Source organism: Thunnus maccoyii, chromosome 16 (genome assembly GCF_910596095.1).
Source record: "Thunnus maccoyii chromosome 16, fThuMac1.1, whole genome shotgun sequence".
NCBI lineage: Eukaryota > Metazoa > Chordata > Actinopteri > Scombriformes > Scombridae > Thunnus > Thunnus maccoyii.
The window spans coordinates 21,025,407-21,047,226 of NC_056548.1; the positions used below are offsets into that span (position 1 = coordinate 21,025,407).

At 44.6% G+C, this 21,820-nt stretch overlaps 1 protein-coding gene across 1 annotated transcript in view; it reads right to left on the bottom strand.

Annotated features, from left to right (window-relative positions):
* Window positions 1–484: 484 nt before the first annotated feature.
* The window catches only part of runx3 (RUNX family transcription factor 3), a 49,642-nt gene continuing 28,306 nt past the window's right edge, over window positions 485–21,820 (bottom strand). The window contains exons 6-8 of the mRNA XM_042389011.1: window positions 14,931–15,077; window positions 8,789–8,866; window positions 485–3,767 (exon numbers count right to left, since the gene is read on the bottom strand). Coding sequence (XP_042244945.1) covers window positions 3,286–3,767; window positions 8,789–8,866; window positions 14,931–15,077 — 707 coding nt within the window. The 3' untranslated portion in view covers window positions 485–3,285. The remainder of the gene's footprint in view (window positions 3,768–8,788; window positions 8,867–14,930; window positions 15,078–21,820) is intronic.

Genomic DNA, 21,820 nt, shown 5'->3' on the forward strand with positions numbered 1-21,820 from the left:
CTGCATGAGGATAAAGAAGTTAGAAGAACAGAATTTGTTGGATCAGAATGTACTGGCATGAAATTGGGTCCCATGAACCTTTTATGGTGTTTTTTTTCCTCACTGCTCATTTATCAGCTGATGTGATGGGGTCTGGGTTCCTGGAGGTGTATATATACTCTGTGCCTCCATGTTCAACATTTTCCCGCTCTACACCTCCCTCTGTTAAACTATAAAAGACCTCACAATCCAGACTTTTGAGCTTTGAGCTCCAAAATCAGAGAACTATTACAGTGCTCTGTAAAGTTTTGTAGGAAAGCGAATAATGTTGAAGAATGTGGCTATAAATACTGATCCCAAATCTAATGTGGGTGTGATTTTTCTCAGAAGGGCAGGTAAAGAAAAATGATGTTGTCATCACCCTCTCTCTTGGATTTCCTTTAAGTAAAATGAATTTGAAAAATAAGATGATTTATGAAATAAACAGCAGTTGTGAAGCAAAAAGTGAAACACATGTTTTTTAATTAAAATGATTAAAAACTACATTATCCGCAAACTTTACAAGCACTCAGTATGGAAGCATTAACGATAATATTACATACAGAGATGAGATCTTTAAATTAACATATCAGTTTCAGATGTACATGCTTTGAGCATAAAGAGAAATGAAGAGAGCAAGATGAATTAACATTTCGTTATATGAAAAGGAAAAGGGGATTCTTTTAAAAAGAAAAGTATCATTGTGCTCTTTACTCCGACAAACAATAAAATACAAATCAAATTACGTACATTTTGGCTTCCTAGTTTTGCATTAAGATTGATATTAGAGATCAATCAAGACATCAAATGTTTACAGCACATATTTCCCATCATTAACATTCTAACAGTATTACAGGCAGTTGTGAAGATCTTTGGTTTTTGTGAAGGAACCACATATGTATATGTAAAAATGTGATTTCTCTAGCTGCATGATTTTTGCCCATAATAAAGTAAGGTCTTCAACCGTATGAAGGCTCCAGAGGAGAGAGCATGGAACAAGCCTTTCCTCTAAAAATCGAAGGGAGACAGGAATGAGACATTGTTACTCATTATTAAAAAAGAGGAATAAGGCAGAGGTTGTGTATGTGACATCTATAAAACACCTTGCATAACTTATTTTTGTACCTGAGCTGCAAATGCTAGCTGTTTTTTTTTTTGTTTGTTTTTTTTGGATCACTATTCACTTTTAAATGAAATCTCACTTGTGTAGCAACTAAAACAGCCATCTTTCAGAGTCATGAATGCTAATCATCTTCCTTGTTGTGGAAGACTTTCCTGGTAGATATTAGACACCTGACACATGCCGTAAATGCCTTAGTGTGGCTCATACCAACATGCTGATCAGTAACTCAGACCAGAAAAGACAGAATCAGGGACCATAAAGGCTTCAAAGCACTTACTGATTAAACAGAACAAAGGGACCTGTGCACAACAAGGGAAGGTTTTTTTTTTTTTTTTTTTTGGTTTCTTTTGCGTAATTGCCCTTGGTGTTGGTAAGAAGATACCACTCTGACCCCACCTCCTCCTTCTATCCCTTCATCCTCACTCTCTTCCTCCTCCAGGGATAGAGGGATGTGTAAATGTAGGGCAAAGGCCCTCGGGATGGGGGGAATGTGCACACACACCTGTGGTGCAGGAATGTGTGTGTGTGTCTAATCATGATATTATTAATTACAAGATGAATCGTTTTTGTTTGTGTGTGTGTGTGTGTGTGTGTGTGTGTGTGTGACTTTTTAAGGACAAGGACACTTGATGTGTGCTCAGCAAATACATGTGCAGGAATATGTAATATTTAGGTCTACAGACTTTCAGATATTTGTAAATACATAACTGAAAAGGAGAAATGAAAGTTCAAACATAGTGCAAAAATTAAGCGAATGGCTTATTTAACGCAGGAAGGCAATTTGGAAATTGTTTAAAAGGTTGCGGCTCTAGATACACCATCTCACTAACAGAATCTGTTGGGCGTGGTTCATAAGTAATAAAAGTTTTTAGTGCATCAAAGCTACATTGGAAGACAAAATAATTACATTAAAGGTTTTGTTTTTTTATAATTTAGTAGCAATATATTACACAAATTCCAAATTTATACTTAACGACAAAACATGGTATATATACTGTATATATATAAAAAAGGAAAGGAAGAGAGAAATGCTTATGGATTTTTGGGTATATGTGTACATTTCCTCAAAATTTGGCTCAAATAAATATCAAAAGTAAACCATGTCATCCAGTTTAAAAATACCAGAGTAGGACATTTGTTTTCAGAAAAGGGCTTGAATAAGAAATTTAAGGAAAAAAGGAGTAGACACAACAGGATCTGAATATTCCTGGAGAAAAAGAAACTATTGAACACCCCTCTGCTTTAGTCTTTAGTACATTCTTCAAAATATCAGCCATTGTCCTGTTGAAAGTTGATACACCGATGACACAGCAGAGGAGATAAAATGCTTTTCGCTCAAAGATGCAGCAATTGTGTTAAAAACATCCACCGCATACTGTAGCACCAAGGGCTAACATGTCCATTCGGATAATAAATTAGGCAATAAGGTACTGCATATGTACTGTGAGCACATGAAACAGCCCTGGATGCAAATGAGGATGTTTTCACAACTGACACAATGTTTTTGCAATAATTAAAACTTAAAAGAAAATTAAAGCTTAAAAAGACCGATTGCTACAGCAGTGCAGCCAAGCCTTGGAAGGATGTCCGAGTCACTCGCGGAGCAAACATTCAGTCTGGCTGCTCTTCTCCGCCTACCAAGTGAGTGGGATCAGTCTGAAGAGTCTGTTTGTCGAATGTCTTCTGTGGTTTGTCAGTTCATCAGCTGCACTGATTGATCTTTTGTTCTTTTGTCATTGACGAGTACCTGTTTACACCACACAAATGATCCTGAAACGTTACTATGGCTTCTCTGGTTTTGCCCTCGCTTCTATTTACAGTTTCAGCTCAACATCATCTCATCAACTTATATGGCTTTTATAGGCTAGTTCTTTAAGAGTACATGTCTTAGCACAGTGCAGGAGTTCACTCAAAATGTACAAAATACATGGAAGTCTTCAGAGAGTTGGTAAAACGCTGAAAGTCTTTTAAGCGAGTGCTGGGGAAATAAAAGACAAACATGCAGCATTTCTCTTTTTTTTGTTTGTTTTTTTCCTTTTGTTTCAGTGTTCAGCTTTTTTGTTCATCATCCTCTTCACTCCCTCCCTGTCCCCCCCCGCCCCCTCACTTCTCTCGCACCCTCTGATTGTCTAGCTGTCTGTCAGTCAGTAAGGCCTCCAGACGGACTCATCCAAACGGCCCGAGGCACTCATGGCCGTGGGGGAGTTGCTGTGGCTGCCGTCAGCCTCCACGCCCTCGCTCTGGGTGTTCAGGCCCGGGTTCATCAGGCTGTTGGTCCCTCCGGTGCCCGCGGCCCCCGAGCAGGACAGCAGGCGGGTGGGGGAGCGCTCGCCCCCAGTGTTCCCCGGTGCCACCATGGAGAACTGGTAGGATCCAGAGCCTGTGCCGTAATACAGGTAGGAGTTGGACTGGAAGTTCTGGGTCTGGTTGTTTGAGTAGGGTGGCGGCAGGTAGGTGTGGTATCTAGAAGAGGCTGACATGCTGAGGCCGCTGATGCCAGTGCTGGAAGTGTTGGCGGAGTAAGGGAAGGCCCCGGGGTAGTGCATGCGGGGGTCCGAGAAGCGAGGGTCAGTCAGCGGCGACAGAGACGGGAAGGTGGTCCTCTGTTGGAAGAGATCTGTAGTCCCTGTCGGCAGAAAGACACAAACAAAAGATTGGCAAGAGTCAACAAACATTCATCCATGAATGAAAACTGCTGTTGTGATTATGAAACAAGGGGCTCAGGGAATTCTCATTTGTTATTATTTTAAAAAACAACCCACATCTCCAGAGCAGCAAACCTTCCCAAACCCCCAATTCTGAGCTCAGATTTCTCGCGATATGCCTGTCCATGGAAATGTTTGCTCAAAAGTAATGAACTGAGACATTTTTTTGCTTAATAACAGTCATCAAGCACTGACAGCACATCATCCCACAGCCCCATGCACAAGACTGAAGTTATGAAAAGGCCCCCTCGCCACGGCCCTCCTACCACTCCTTCAAAAGGAGAGCAACATACAGTATTCTATCTTTCTCGGAGCTATGAAAAGAGGCATTGTCAGTTCTGAGGGGTGCTTTGTATAAGCACTGACGGCTTGTTGCGCTGTTGTGCAACTCATCATAAATCATACTTCAGTGACAGAGTCAGACGGTCACAATCAGAGACAGACAGAGAAGGAAAATGAAAGGAAAAAGGGAAGGAAGGGAAGGAAAATGTGTTTTTGTGTGAATATCCTCTAACCTAATGTGTATCACAGTCCAGGTCCTGTCAGGGGTCAACTGCTAAGTGTAATCTCACAGGTAACAGAGCACAGTGAAGCCAGCTGTTAAGACTTCAATTTCACTGAACACTTTCTAATTTATTCAGCTGACAAAAGGGAAATAGAAATATTGCTGGAGGGTTTGACTTGGCAGTTTGCTTCTTTGAGATTTGGGACCGCTACTGTCACCAACGTAGTGCCTTAAGTAAAACACCATATTGCCCCTCTCACTTAACTGAGGAGTATTATTGGCTGATCTTACATCCTGAGCTTCGGTTATGAACCCGTTCACAGTCCTGCAGTCGTGTAGGACTACTGAATGCTGCCTGCTGCCACCTGCTGTAGTATTTGAACCCTGGTAGAGGGACTATTTTGTTTTGTCTATACATTTCTGCTATATTATATATATATGTATTTATATAGTATCTTAAGTTAGAAGTCACCACATCATTTTTTAGGTGACCTCCGCCTAGAAAACCTCTGTTGTAGTCAGCTCTGCTTTGGCTTTCTCAGTTTGTTATTTTTATGTATGTGGGTGAAAAGCAACCAACGCTCTATTATAGTGCTCATTTAGAAGTGTGAAAAATTAAGCCTTGCTTGACAAGTTAAGCATGTCTAGTCTTTGTGCTACATGACACTGAGATATTTTGGAAGACGGCATGGTGGCCAAGGTACTCAGGAACTGTAAATGCCATTAACCTAGTTGTACAGCACAATGACGAGGGTGAGTTCCTCATACCTGATGTCAACATATGCTACGTTCACACCTGCTACTTGTAAAGACACACACACACACATATACACACAAACACTCAAACACCTCAGTCCATGGTTATTTGTTTGTCCGCATGTGGCGTTCATGGGTCCAATGTGCCCACATGACTGCAAGTGTAAAATGTGGATTTGGATGGCAGAGAAAAGAGAGCTTGTATTTGTGAAATAGCAAGCGCTTGCACGCCACAGCCCTGAGGGGGGAGAATGCCAAACTTGCGTGCCACAGTCTTGTTGAAATGTCTTTTCCCTATGTCTGGAGAACTGGGTCCATTTTCAGCTACAAAAAAATCTGTTCCTTTGCAATTTCCATGGCCCCTGCTATACTCTTTTTTTTTTTTTTTTCAACAACACATTTCTGCAGTTGAATTTCCTCTTCTTTTTGGGATGAGGGAGTTTGGTGGTGGTGGGGGGGCTGTTTCTTTTTCCAGAGTCTACCAGGCACCGGAGTCGGGCTCCATATCTGATTTCACGCGAGGAAAATCCAAGCCTTCAGCTGCTGTTGATTCGGGTGAAGTGGAGTCGGCCCACTAATTCCTACCGGACTCCCAAAAAGCCTGTGCTCTCTCTCTCTCTCTCTCTCTCTCTCTCTCTCTCTCTCTCTCTTTCTCTCTATGTCCCTTCATCTCTCTCTGTCTGTGCTAAATTTAGGCTTCAGGGTGAAGCTGGGGAGGGGATCTGTGGTGTGGGGACATGATGGCTCTGGCTGCTGCGGCCCAACCCGCACATGATCTCCATTTAATTGGAGTTGGTGGAAACGTGTTGGCTAAACTGTGGTGGGGATCGACTCCTGTGTTCTGTCAGGGGAAACTGGACTGGACACTTATCACAACACCTTAATGGGCTTGTGCAGTATCAACCTCTTGGCTGTGATCCAGGAGGAGCCTGCTACCACCTTAAACTCTCTGCAGTACAGTAGCTCCCTCTGGAGGAGAGGGCTAAATAAACTCTTTTGTAATTGAGAAGCAAAGTTTTGCAGTCTGCTTTTTCTCCCACTTAACCATATTGCATACCTTACTGCATCCCCACCCTCCCCCACCCAGTATAAGTACAGGCTTCGCTGTTGTGGCTGTGGTAACAGTGGTGTATCTTTGGCAGAGAGGGTCTTCCTAACTGAGACTAGTAGTAGCTGCCTGTAACCTCTGCGGCCCAAAACCACACATGATCTCCATTAGGCTCATCTGAAACGTGTTGACTAAATTGCAGGGACAGGAGAGGGGATGGACCCCAGAGGGCTAGCTGGCACAGTCTGCCGTCTGTGATGTTCCCAGTCTATGAAGCGAGTAGCTGGGAATCAGGGGTTTTATAGAGAACATAGTGTTCCAGCTCTCTTTTTCCTCCTCTTGCTCTGAAGCATAGCGCCATGCACTTATTTAATTCTGCAACACCAAGGGTGGAGTCCTCCTCCTCCTTTTTGCTTAACTCAAGAAGTCCACTAGTCCACAGTCAAGCGTGTAACCCAGATATGACAGGAGGTTTGCCTCATTTGGTTATGGGCGAAACTGATTTTGGTTGTCAACATAAGGGCAAGTTTGAGGCGGTGATGTCTGTGTGTCTAATTGCGCGCAGGTTATGTGTGTGTGTGTGTGTATGCGTGTGTCCGCATGTGGTGGCTGGCGATGGGGAGATGCAAATCCAGGCGCTCACCTGTGAAATGTTTACTCAGGCTTGATGCAAACTGTGACGGCCAGCGCCCAGGGAATGGTGTCTCAGGCAAATAAGTGGAGGGATGGAAAGGGGAGCGAGAAAACCACAGGTTCATCCAGCTACATGTAAAGACACACTGTGCTGTACAGTGAGATGGTTTTCGAACTTTTTTCCTCATATCTCCCCTAAAGAGACACTGCTGCACTTTATTATAGATTTTATCAATACAGGATTTAACTCCCGTCAGAGGTAATGAGGTTCTCTTTGATTTACTGACTGGTTTCAGTTGTGGTGAATGCCATAAGGATGAGCCGTCACTGTTGATAACAGGGCGATGATGACAAGGCAACATAATGCCAGGGCAGAGCTGCTGTTGCGCAGGCCAAAGAATAGGAGACACAAATGAACACAAATGATCTCCAGGTGTTTATTTAAGCACTAAGGCTTCGGGACCAGAGCATCATGTCGAATGCAAATGATATCACCTCTGTACTGTGGCAACATGGTCAACAGCCCCGAAGCCTCAACCACGTTAAGCACTTTATCATGTGAGCGCAAAGGATTTTGCATGTTCCCAACTTATGATATGCAATACAAGCAAAGCAAAATGAAGTTTGTGATTACAAGAAAACCTGAGATTTTCCTAATGCATCAACAAACAAGGTGACGTGATTAATATGTTTGTTTGTTGAGTAAATCCTTTTCTTTGAAAGGTTGTTGCTTGGAAGCTGTAGTCCAGTAATGTGATGCTGACCTGAGGCCTGCAAAGTGTTACTGTAACAATTAAGTTATGTGACTATAAGTAGCAGCGTGATGCATCTCGCTTTCTTCCATCTCTGTCATATTTTCTGTACTGTTGACTGGAATCTCAAATGTAGACTTTGAGGTCTTGAAAAATTGTTTTTGTAACCATCACAGTCAATCATATTTTACAAGCCACTATTGATGTCTTGCTCCGCAGTGAATCTCTAGCTAGAAAAGGCTTTGCACAGTCAGTAACATACTGTTTGTAAATATGTAATTCCATTCCAATTCATATTTCTGTTTTTCCGCCTCAGGCATTGAATCATATCTGATTAATTGTAGAAAAAAAAGCAAGATCTGTGAGCCAAATCTAAAAGTCATTTCATTCTTTCTTCTGTGTGTGTATGTGTGTGTGTCTGAATGTGTGTCCTCATCACTGTGTGAGTGGATGACTCAGCACGTCTGGTGTGGTGTGGTGGTTTCTGTGTAGGGGACGGGTAGGAGACTGAGGGGGCTGTTAGACAGCAGCAAAGATCCATATTGCCAAGAAACAAATGAAAGAAAGAAGGAGTGGGAGGAAAAGAAGAAGAAGAGGGCAGGCAGGGTGGTGGCGTCCTAGGAATGTTCTGGGATGTAGTAGAGCCCTACGGGCAAAACGAAACAGACTCCAAAATTGTCACAACGAATGGCACGCCCTGTTTTATGCCCGCCTTTCCAGCTTCTCCACTTCAGTATTGTTTGTTTCAATTTGAAAGGCTGTCACACTGACTATTAATCAAAATAAATTAATTTGAAAATCCTTTGTTTACTCAGAGATGTTCTTTAAGAAGTCCAGTTTGAAAGGTGTGAACTGTCTTTGGCCGTCCAAAGTGCCGCAATTATCTCCTGTGTATTTTTCGAGCGTGTTTGCTGACACCTAGTAATTAAGGCCATTTCTTGCTACTGACCTCACCTCACATGCTGTTTGTTGATTGGGCCTCGCGTTATGATTAAGGCAACCATAAAACACAACAATTATCTCATCAACATACGCACATCCACGCACATACACACTTTCTTAAAAGTCACAAAAAATTTGGGGTCAACTTAGGAAAGTCTTGCTTGTGTTTATATCCTGCTGTGACGAGCTATTTGTATGAGGAAAAGTAAAACAGATGCTTAAAGGATTGACCAAAAGCAGGGTTACACAGAGCTCTGTGGCATAGTGAAACAATTAGAAGTAGTAGAGGGCATGGCAGTGTCTTACCTGGCCATGGTCTTAGGTCTTCCTCCACCTTGCATGTCTTCAAAGCGGGGGTTTCCATTTGCTCCTGCCACAGGGCTGCTGTAACACACAATATGAGCAATAGGTGAGCACTAGGATCTGCTTATTAGAGATACGTCAGTGGAGGAACTTTGTTCGTGCAGGAATGTAAAATCTCAATATTTTGTGGAGTGCAGAGAAACTCGTGGGTTGTATATGTGCACAGGGTGAGGAAGTCACTGCCTGTGCCATAGAAATCTAAAGCATGATCCAAAAAAACCCTTCATGACAGACTTGTCAAAACTGTCTTGACATCTGGCGGTTTGGAGATGTGTCTTCCTGTCACAGGTTGGCCTCTGCTGACTGAGCAGTGAAGACTGGGAAGAGGAGGGGTGGTTTTCTCACCACGGTGAGACCAGGCTTGGAAAAACATGCTTGATGGGTGCATGGGAGATATTTTTGGGTCTTTCAGGCGAGACATTGGAGGGGCAGACCTGTGAAGAGACCTGTGAAGCGCAGGACACTCGGTAGCCTGTCCAGCCAAGCTGTCAGTAGGCGAAGGAGGGTCGAGGACCTACTGGCCCAACGCGTGGGACCCTGCTTCACACTCAACGGACACACCGCAGGAGGGCTGAAACAAACAGGGGCTGTTTGCTCTAGGTCTGAGACGGTGCAGTTGTTACAAGACAACTTGCACGGAGCACTGTGGACATGGGCGGTCAAAGCACTCGAGTTGGACAGATGTCTAGTGTACATGCCTCTTAACAATTCTGAAACTTAAAATATTTTCACCACACAGACAGAAACCTGCACTTTATCTAACCTTTTTTTTTTTCTCCTGGTGCTCTAATTTTAACGACAGCACCAGTCAACCATGTGGTATCACTATAACTCTGCCCTCCGCTGTTGAGATACTGCGATATAGTAAACTCCTAACCTCCTGTAGTGGCAATTAGGATGGAGAAGGATGCCAGAAGCAGAGAGGGGGGCTGACGCTGGGCTGTTCACCTATAGCCGCACTGGGCTCAGCATGTGTAAGATCTGTGCTTCCCCTGGAGCTCCTCCACTTCCTTTGCAAAGGCCCAAATCAGCACTCAGTCACTGAGAGGTCCTGCACTATGCCTCACAATGGCAAATTCTTACACATAAATGGCCTTATTCAGAAAGGCTTGCAAGCAGCTGGTGCGATTCGCTCAAGAAAATAAACATTTCCTTCAAATATTTTGATTGGCCGGCAGACAACGTCAATACCAGAGGCACAGATTACCCCTGTTAATAAGAGGACCAACCCCTGGGCGGAGCTGCGGAGTGGGGAAGGCAGAGGCTGAAATGGGAAGAAGCAGCGACTGCGTCACTAATAAGTAGCTTTGGGGTGGTGCCAGTGAAGTTTTGGGGAGGACACAAATAAACACATGCGCTGCTTTTGAAGTGCATGTGTAGATGAAAGGGGTGGCTGAGAAGATGTTTGAGCCAAAATGGCGTCCATCCTCGTGACTCCGGATCCAGCAACGCCTCTGAGACATGTAATGCGCCTGCCGTAATGAAGCGTGTCATTGAGACACAGTGAATGCCGGTCCTTGTGCTGGCTTCCTGTTTCGCTTAGGCCTTAGGCGTCGCAACGGGGAGAGAATGTGAGAGAGCAAGCAAGAGAGAAAGAAAGACGCCAGCGAGGGAAGGAGAGAGAAAGAGAGCGTGTTAGAGAGGGGAGGAACACGGCCTTGGCTCAGCTATGTGGGACATTTGATATGTCTTTTGAGCCCTCACTTATAACGTGAGCAAAAACAAACACATGGGCTGAAAAATCCTATGTTCTCTCTGAGAGCTCGTTGGCCCCCCCACCCCCCCCTTCACCCTTCCCCTCTCCCCAGACTCAATAGAGACTGTTCATGGCACACATGTAGTTTCTGTAATTGCTGAAATGTAAAACTCAGCCTGACTCTGATGTGAAATTATAACTTACACAAACAGTTGAGTCTGGTAAAAAACAACTCGCTCTCACTTCTCTTTTTCTTTCTTCTTTTTTTTTTTAACCAAGGAGGCGGCTTCAAAAGATTCCTTTTTTTTTTTGAAGAACAGAAACATTTTCAGTTTGAATTATTCATCTCAGGGTCACAAAAAGAGAGTAACCACAAGTGAAGCTTTCAGGCACCATAACAAATAAACTCTGTGGCGGCCATTGACATATTATGTAAATAGTGGAGTGCAGAAGTAAAACAGAGTGTCTAAAGGACTGGTCCAGATTCCTGCTAGTTCTGGTTGTATTGGCCTCAGAGGGCCAGCTTCCTGCTTGGGTTTGGCAGAAATCAGCATGAAACCCAACTAGTGTGACGGCTATACTCTAAAGTCCACACCGTGGCTACCTGACGGTGCTAATTTCCTGTCTCGCTCTTGCTTCTAATTGGCTGATCATGTCATTCTGGATGTGTGAATTAGTGTGAGCCTCTCAGCCACGGCAGTAGCAGAGTGCCGCCTCGAACCTGGGGGGCCGGCCAGCTTGTTTATGTGGAGTAAACAGTGTGGTCACTGTGGACGAGGCAGGAGGGGCTCAGCTACATTGGGCTGGTCCTTCATCAAACAGGACTTTCTCAAGTAAAGTCCAGTCCAGAGGCCACAGCCTGAACATACTGAACTGAAGAAGGCCAAAGCACAGCTGCACCAGATGTGTGCCAGTTGTGCAGGAGGAAGCCAGCGGTACCAACATTTGTGGAAGTGACACTAATAGAGAGGTTTGCTCCCTTTTGAAATTGAATTCGGAAGATTAATGTTGAGTGCATTTAAAAAATGACGTATGTAATATATCATTCTGCAAGATCCTACTGACGTTTTTAATAACATCACCACATGGGTCACTCATTCAGACAGACAGGCGCACACTCACACTCACAAAGACACACATAGACACGCACACACACATACACACACTTTTGGGCCCTCATCAAAGCACTGAGCACTTGACTTGATGGCGGAACGTTATGCTAGTATCTGATATTCATCTTCAGAGTGGAACACACAGGTGTTGGAACAAATAACATGTTAAATGATACCACCTCAAAAGTGCCAGGACTTTCTTTTTGGGTGATTAAATTGCTGCTGTATTTCTTTTTTTCCCCCTCCTCTCTCACTGTTAAAACACATTTAAGTTAAAAGAGCCGCTTTCGTCTCGGCTGCCTGTTAGAGGCTGTGCCAGGGGCTTGTTGAGTTTTGTCTGCATTTAAAATGGAACAAGGTAAAACTGGAATCTGTTTTCCACTTTGCACTTTGAGGAAAATCTAATTTTCTATCAGCTGTTTGCTTTTTCTTAAGGCTGGCGAGAACTGCGTATATATTAGAAAATGCAATGTCACAGTTAGATGTTAAATGATGAACTACATTCTGTATCAAAGAGAGGAAGAAAAAAAATGCCACACACAGACATATAGTATACACATGTACCACACTTGAGGTTTTGAAAACCAGAATAACAATTTAGTACTTGATTGTCTGAGTGTCATATTTGCTTGACTGCGCTAGTCGAACCACGCATTATCAACCACACACACACACACACACACACACACATACACATTCCCTCCGCCCTTGCTGAGAATCATTCTACATGTCTAGCAGGCTTACCTGTGGCCACAGAAGAACAAAAACAAGCAGCGTATACAGCGTCTGCCAGCGTGCAGGAATCCTGTCACTGCATGCACTGTAATGAGCTCTTAATTACCCTGTCTGTCTGGGGCACTAGCGGAGAACTTGCAACACTAGCACAGAACTGTGTATGTGTGTATGTGTGTGTGCGTGTGTGTGTTTTGTATTTTCAGTGAGCCTATGGTGCAATCGTCTATGTGTGCGTCTGTCTGATTTAAGAATCCTGTGTAGCGTTGAGGAGATGTCTGGAGACGTGTCCTGTTGACAACAAAACTGAGACGGTATTTCATGCCTCAAACAACAAAATGAAGCAAGGGGGCTTTAGGAGGAGATGACACTGTATTTTCTTATTTAGTCGCCTTCAAGGGAAAATGTAAGGTTCCATCCTGGGATAATGGAAAACATCTTTTGTAACAGCGAGACGGGAATCCATTTAATTATAACGTGGTGATGGGCGATCTATCACCCAGCGATTCTCAAACAAACAGGCCCCGGGATTAAAAGTATCTGCAAAATACAACAGTGTCTGGCAGGGCTGCCAAAAGCAGAGACGTGTGTGCTGTTTATATGTAAACACCTCTCTGTTTCTTTGAATGGGATTTATTACAACAAGCCTATTTTGAGTTTGAGCTGCGCTTGTAAGGCTGCAGCGTTGTAGTCTGTTGCCTGATTCCTACACATACAGGAGCGCTCTGTGTGATCCGTGCCGCGACATACATCTCCAGTCTGACTCTCAGACACTCCAAAAGATAGACGAGGAGGTGGGAGGGGAGAAGGGCCCTCTGCTCTGTTATTTAATTATTTTACCACTGTTGCCCTGCGGTATGCCGTCATGATGGTAATACCACAGATTAAGGTGTGTGGTTTTTTACAGCCCTTCCCCTTCTCCGTCTCACTCGCAGACAATCCACATACACGGCCTCCAGTCACCGGCAGCTGTAACATGAAGCTTGAGCCCTTTTACTGTCTCTGACAGTTCCAACTGATGTTAATGTGTTGTTTCTGCTCACAGTGTGTGTACTGTACATGTGTGTGTTGCAACATCGCAGCCCTTTGAAGCCTGATAAGTCTATGACGCTCTAATTCCTATCCTAATCCTGTGCGAGGCAGACAAGAGCAGAGCAAAGAGCTGCTCCTCATCTGCTGTCTGGACCAAGTCTGTACACCTCTCCCTGCCGACCGGAGCACTCCCCCTCCACCACCACCCCCACCCCATATTTAAGTCAGCCCTCAGAAACTTAAAGCTCCCTGTATAAGCTTAGCTGCAGGGGGCTTTTTATTGGCAGTCACCCTACAGAGCTCACGCCAAATGCTAAACCATCAGAAAATTATCATCACAGTGACTGTATTGTGTTGAAGCTCCACTCTGTTTATTTTCAGCGTAACCAGTCATTGGTGTTTCTAAAAGGGCTGACATGTTTTCTGCTCAGTACAGACTGTGCAAGGGAACAAAATCAATATCAACAGTAAGTAAGGACATGGGGGAGCAGGGTAAAAGACCCTGTGTTCTCCACAGTCAGCTGTTAGATAGGTGACTCAGCACTGGCTAAGCTAAGCGCAAGGCCAAACAGTGGTGTATGGCTGCGATACACACTGATAGAGTTCCACCCACACACGGCCCAGCGCTCCCAAACAAGCCCTCCTGTACACAGCAACATGCTGATACAAAGGTAATGAGATTCATTAGCTGGCATGAGAACTAGAGAGTGGGCGGGAGAAGAGAGCATACTATGTGTGTGTGTGTGTGTGTGTGTGTGTGTGTGTTTAGTCTGCATTCTTCCAGACATGTCATCCTGTTAAAGAGGTTCTGACAAATGACGGAGAATGAACACTCATCTTCAACTCCAACTCGAACCATCACCCACGCAGCTACTCACAGCATACACACACACACAAACACACGTAAGCTTGAAACAACCCCCTCCCCTCCATCACACCACCTCAGTCTGAGCTCTCAGCCCCCCTCAACCCCCACATTCGACCAGTCTGAGAGTGACGTGATTGCCAAGGTAGCGGGCGGCTGTTACATTCCTGAGGCTGTAGTGTGCGGTGTGCGGAGGCCAGCGTCAGCACCCAGGCCAAGCTCGGTTGGCAGCATCCGCCGTGCCACCTGGCCACAGACTCAACCCAGCACGCTGTGGGGCCCGGACCCACCGACACAGGGCATCCGGGGACAGAGCTGACATGAGCTTCCCCTCGGACAGCCAACACATATAAGAGCTCCCAGATTAGTGGAACAGAACTCAAAAGCCCCTCATGGAGGAAACGTACATGAAGGGCACTTGGCTTAGTTTAACGTTGGGTGAACAGTATGTACTGTGTTGATGTGTAACAGATTTGTATTACAGATTACTTACCCTCCGGCCAAATAAAGCAAAATATGTTTGTCTTGTTCGAGGAGTTATTTACTTCTAAGTAATGGCGGTTAATGTGAGCGGATATTAGCTTTACAGTGTTGTGGTGATTATGGGGATGTTGGTGGGTTGTGGTTGTATGTATCAGTTGTCCTCACCTTGTGTGGTGCTGAGGTGGGTTTGGTGGATGGGGCGGGGATTATTGTTCACTGGGCCTATCCGCATAGTCCGCTGGTAGCGCTCGATCTCTGACAGCCTGTCCGAGAACTGCATCTTCTGAGGGTCTTCTATCTTCACTCTGTGCCCTGAAACAACCATATAAAGAGGACGGGTCAGAGAAGAACGAAGGACTGCCAATTTACCACCTACACAACAAGGAAAATGGCACCAAACGGCACTTAATATTTCCAGAGTTGTACCAAAATAGCAAAAACAATAACACAAGTCCTTTTGGAAAACCTTTCCTTCTCTTCTCCCCAGTTTCTTAATGGAGCCGGGCAGTTTGACATGTCCTGGCAAAACAACATTTCTTTGCCTGTCTGAAGTGTAATTAATGCAAAATCAACTTGGGCTGTGAAGGCTGTCAATATCCTCCATTGTAATTCACACAGGAGGAAGTTATATAAGGGGGGGAGAGATACACTGTCACCGTGTTTTTAGCTTGCTTCCAAAACAAAAATATTATTAGAATGTTAGCAGACCTTGAAATACATTGGCTAGACACTAAGTGTTACCCAAACTGCACCTGCTGCCGCGTCATCCGCAGATAACGATAGCATAAGTGGTAGAAAATAATTACTTGAGGAATGCTGTTTTCCCAAAAGTGTAAGGAATAATGAAGAATGAATTGCAACATCAGGCATTTTCATGAATTGCTTAAGTTAAGTGATTTAAATCTTGCAGTCTTGCTTAAGAAAAACAAGATATAGTGAGATCTGCTCCCAATAACCACCCCACACACACACATACACACACACACACACACACACACACACACACACACACATACACACACATTCAGGTCTGACTGACACAGCACTTAGTCAGAAGGAAACACCCAGACAAAAGCTACCAGACCATATAGTCATCAGTCTTAAACATAAACGGAGAGAAAGAGAAAGACAGAGAGAGAGCTTTTGTGTGTGTGTGTGTGTGTGTGAGTGTGTGTGAACGCAGGAGGTGAGAATTAGCTCTGAGTAAGTGATGCATATCTCCTGCACCTCTTTTATCCGGACCCGGAAAACTAACCAACACACTTAGCGCTCCTTATCACATCAGATGGTAAGGAAAACAAGAAAAAAACAACCACCTCTGATTATTCCTTTTATGTAGACACTCACATGTACGCTTACATGTACAAATACAATGTCCACACACACACACACACACACACACGTATATGTGCACATGCTCTACATGTGAACACTCCTTAAATGTCAGACATGAGTCCGGATGAGGGTTCTTCCTCTAATGGGAGGAAGAGATTTTAATGTAACTATCAATGCACCAAAACTGTGTGTGAACAAGCATGTATACATTCTGTGGTTTTCTCCCTGGCATCTCTACAGAGTAGCCTAATGTGAAGTAATGGCTGGATTTGAATATTTTATCACTATATAAAGAGGGCAAGGCAGACGGACCAATATGGATTTTGCCCGTCCTTTCTCTCCACTGACCCATGGGCAATATATCTTCCCTCAGAGGCTGACCCATGGGTAAAGTTTCCTCTCGTTTACCGCTCTGTCCATTTGTTTGTACCCACCGCCTCCCCTCCATCCTGTCTTTACGAACTATATAGAAATATCTAGCTTCGACGCCCCCCAACCCACATGTGAGCAGACACAGGCGCTCGTGTACAGACACAATGTCTGATCGCGGGCAGGCAGTGAAATCATCAAAGTCAAGTGATGTAAGTCCAAATCCCTGCTGTCTAGATTCAAACTGCAGCACAAAACGCTTCAGAACTTTTTTTTTCGAATCCACCCACTGATCAACAGTTACGTTGCACTTTACGTGTGTGAGCGTGTGTGAGAAAGAGAACGACTCAGTTATGACTAATCTGTCTGAGCAGAGACAGCAGTTCTGTTGCTGCTCTCCAGCTGTTTGTTTTCCCAAAGAAAAAGACAGTGTGTGTGTGATTCCACCCATCGGCCCACCAGTTTGCTCCGTGCCGTTACTCAGGAACATATCCTGGGCGTACGCACGCTCTGTAATATCTTTTTTATTCATGCTCACATACGGCCAGTCTGCCTTCTCTTTAAACAGTGATGGAAGGAATGAAGGCCAGAATTCTCACTCACTCTCTCTCTCTCTCTCTCACACACACACACACACACAGCGCCAGGTCCAGGCTCCATCACCCACATAGACACTGTGGCTACTGTCTGTTCCAGAGCAGGGGCGGCCAGGGGAAGCGGCCCTCCAAATATAGCCCCTATATGTGTCCTTGTGTAGTTATTAAGAGATTTACACCACCTCAAACGGCTGAGGTCAGGGAAATGATACATCCCACCGCTCACTGGTTGGAAAAAAAACACAGACAGGCAGGAAAAAAAATGATAATTGGTCAGTTTTTCTGCGGCCAATGGTGGTCTAAGATGAATTGGCTGGCTCTTTAGGGATGAAAGTGATCATTCAGCTGCCCACAAACACATACACACACACACACACACACACACACACACTTGAGCCTAGCTGTGGATCCCGTGGCCCCGTTCCAGCTGGCAAGGACACACTGCATTTGGCGACACACTGTACGGAGCTTCCAGTAGGGGGTTTAGTGGGCTGTGAGAGGTTGATTTTTGGGGAGCAGATCGAGGCTTCATTAGAATGAGGCCTGGAGCTCATTAACCCAAGGCACACAGTTGCTGTTAACACCACTAATCAACTGAGAGGCGGCTTTAAACTTTCTTTCTCTCTTTCTGCGCTGTTTTTCTCTCATTTGTTGAAACACTTTTTTTCCCAATTCACTGCCTTTCTTTCTTACTTTTAAATTAAGCCAATGTGTGTGGAAACACACTCACACACTACCTTCCCCTCATCTTTTTAAGACAGTTTGATTTGATTTGTAGCTGTAGCAACTAAAGGAAAGCACTTTTGGCTTTTGTGGCTGCTACTACTGCTAGGGATTGTGATGAGACTTGTAGTTTTTTGTCCTGTATGTGCAGCACATGTTAGATTAATTAAGAGGTTTGATATTCTGATTGACATAGGATGTGAACACTGCCGTGGAGATAGAAATGGAGGGAAACAATTCGCTGATTTACTGAATGGCTTCATTCAACAGCAGAAGAATAGTTTTTATATCTGTCTAAATCATTACAGTCTCTGAAATGTAGCACCAGCGAAACTCCACCTGTATCTTCCAGTTAAACCTCGTGTTAATACGCTGTCTTTGGCCGGTTGACCCTGGCTGTAGCCGCAGTGTGTCTAGTCCGACCGCCAAACATTTGACTTCTACTTCTGCAGGGCCGAGGGCCAGAGGGGTGCCGGCTCTACACACCGGCACCATTTCAGAGGGGTTTCTGTGGTCGGATGAATATTTAATGTGTCAGGGTGCACTTAGGAGAGAATGCCCTTTTTTTCTCGTTATGATATCATAACCACAAGATAGAGCTGGGAGATGGGGGCCGATGCACACATGAGGCCTAAACAGCAGCGCTCAATACACACCCGGAGCCAAAATGGATGCTAAAGGTTGTAGATTTACTAGCCTCCTCTCAGAGTAGCGGTCACATCATCTGAAAGCATTATGGAAGTCTATGAAGAACAAATAAAATGCTTGATATAAAATGTCTGGTATTAACGATGTACTGAAAGGCTACGGCTGTGTTTTGAAGAAAATGGGTGTGCCGTTCTCAGCCTTGCTTTGTTTTGTGTGTGCATGTGCGTGTGTATGCGTGTCTTTTTATTTCCTGATAGTGTTTTATCTTCTCTGCAGAAAAGCTTGAGATGTAACATGCTGCTTTGCTCTTTTTTTGCCCTTCTGCTTTGAAGCGCATGGAAATGGGTTGAAGTGGAAGTGATGCAAAAAGTGTGAAGTTGTTTTTCATGAGATTGCACTCGATGCTTTGAGACCAGACCTCGAGTTGAGGAGTTTGCTCGACTGAGTCTTGCCCAGCCTTCCCTCCACAAAGCCCGTATCAGCTCAACACAGAGACAGTGTTTGCTCAGTAAGGTGACAGCCAGGCCTTAAACACTGACGGCCACAGCTGAACGATCACCCAATACGACCTGTTTCCTGCCCTCATCCCCCACTTTTTCCTCTACTTATACTCTCTTTCTCCCTTTCTCTGTCTGTTTGTCTCTGTCTCCATTGAAAGAAAGAACATATGTTCCCGTCCGAAGGGAGACACATTAAACACAAGCTCTTTTTAGTAAAGGGCTGGGCGCTTTTTCAGGGGCAAACTGAAACTCTATCTGGACGGCAAAGGGCAATACGTGCTTTGGCCCTGACCCAAGTCTGCACTGAATATATTTGAAGTGTAAATATTTGTATTCGTCGTATAAATGGACTTGATAGGCCCCTGATAACAGACTAGAATTGATTTGGAGTGCGTGTATCACGCTTAACAGTGAAAACTATGTCTGGACTGTAAAGTCAACGGTAAGTATGGTATAGGATTACACACAAAAAAATGTCTGCATGCATTTCTGATTCTAATTCGAAGGCTACAAAATGGCAGCTTAGTGTGATGTTTTTCTGCTCAAGTAGTATATTTGTATGAGCTCATGTTGAGTCAAATCAATATTACCACAACTTAAAATGCATCTAGCTTTCCTTTGAGGTCAGGGAAGCCCATGCAGTATGCATTCATGTATCGAAAGTCAAGTGTTGAGGAGATGTGAACCGAGTGCAGGATCCTTATCTAGCTTTTGAAACCGCACAGCGCGATGCGGGGTGACAGTTGAACATATGTTGCAGCGAGGCCTACTTGCCTGCAAAGCAAACTTCCGTTTGGCTTCAACAGACACTGGGAACGTTTCAACATCTGTTGAGCAAAGTCTTGTACACCTGTCTTCCTCTTCCTCCTCTCTAGCGGACCTGAACCCCCGACTTGCTTGTTCCCACCCTGCTTCTTTCCGACTCCCTTTCTCGTACTTCCCTTTTCGTTCTATTACTGGTGGCATCACACAGCTCAAAAAGCATCAGTGTGTTTGCCACTGTGTTTCCCAAGGCCACGAATCACACATTTGGGTATTTACAGTGGGGCGAATCAAAGTTCTTGTTTTGAGGCTGACCCTGAAGGATGTGGCTTTTACCCTTGGCTGGTGATTGTGGCTGTCTCGTCTGCGCCTAAATGAGTCGATGCTAGCCACACACAGACATTACACTACTTTGCACTCATTTACATAACAGTCTCATAACACTTTCAGTATGAAGTTCTATTACTATGGCACAATGCATTGAATTACACAGACTATTTCTTTCTTGGAACATAAACTAAGTGTAAGATAAAGTCTTTGTCATAAACATGTCAAGCACTGACAGTGGTGAGGGTTTTTTTTTTGTGGAAACATGTCCATTTAAGCTTTTGGAAGGAGGTCAGTAAAAGTTTTGGCATGCTTTTATCTATAGTTCACCCTCTCTGGCCACAGCTGGGGGATCGTCTGGTCCCTCAGGCAGATGCATCAGTCTCTCTGGGGACATCAGCAGTGTGAAAATCCCCCTCGCAGGCCTGAAAATAAGCTGCTCACAGCGGAAGTTGCTACATGAGACTGTTTGAGCAAAGAGCACAGCCTTCCTTTTCTGATAAGGGGATAAAGCTCTTTGTGTGTGTGTGTGTGTATGTGTGTGTGTGTGTGTTTGTGTGTGTGTGTGTGTGTGTGGAACAGAAGCAGTGCCACACAAGGACAGCCCTACAGTGAGGCAGGTTGAGGCAGGCAAGGAGAGTGAAGGGGTGCCAAAATAAGGCCCAGTGCACCCGGATTCCCTAACAATACAATAAGGCCCGTAGCACATTTGAGAGCAATCATCCCTCTTTTGTCCCGCTATTCTATAGTGTGTGTGTGTTACTGTCTTCTAGTTGAGAGTTGAGGCGTGTTAGGGGTGATATGAGAGGGGATGTTTTTCAGGCTTTTTTGGCTGCTTGCCTGCAGACATCATATATTTCCCAGTACTGCTGCTGCTGCTACTTTAGCCTTGTTGAGCACAGAAGGCCTATTTGGCTCCGGTGACAGATCATATTAAAGCAATAAGCTGCCTTGAGTATGTTATTTTAGTTCTAATGGTGAATGGGGTTGCTCTGTGTGTGTGTGGGTGTGTGTGTGTGCATGTTTGCGTATACGTGGTAGTCAGGTTGTTCTAAGCAGCGAGGTGTTGGGGGAAAGGTGGGGGCCTCACAAGGCTGTGAGAAAGGAAAGCAAGCTGCCGCTGTCACATACATCAATGCAACGCCAGCAGATGTGTCAAACGGCTTCGCGTTCACACCTCAGTGCATACTAGCTCACACACAATAATCTGCATTTGCCCCCAAACACATACAGTTCCACAGAATGACAATTTATATTCCAGGTGGGTCAAACAAAAAGTGTGAAATGTGAAATGTGTGATTTTTCCACTGTGTAGGCATGCACGTATTTCACTTTCAATACTTTCTCTAAGGTTATCATAATGTCCGTGGACTGCTGCGGTAGTGATGAGGCTAAAAAGATTGACCTTTCTTCTTCTGTGATGTTTCCAGCCCGTTTTGAAGACTAGAGCCAAGGCTTCCCTCTGTGTTTACCCAGAGGATTACAACCTTCTCTGCTGCTGGAAGCAAAAGAAAGATCTTGCTACACCTATTATTTTCTTGCTGTTCCTAACCATTAAGGCCTGAAGAAATAAATATCCAAACCGCAGGGTGGTGGTACACAGCGTCTTTTCCAGTAACCAGCAGGTGCCTTCTTCCCACAAACCGCCCCACTCCACCCCCGTCCCCGATGCCCCAACACAGAAAACGGTTTATTGTCATAATGCAGCGGGGGAGAAAATATTCCTCCACTCATGGGCCATTTATTTTTCTAAATGCAGATCGGAACTTTTATTGAATTACGGCTGAAAGGTCGT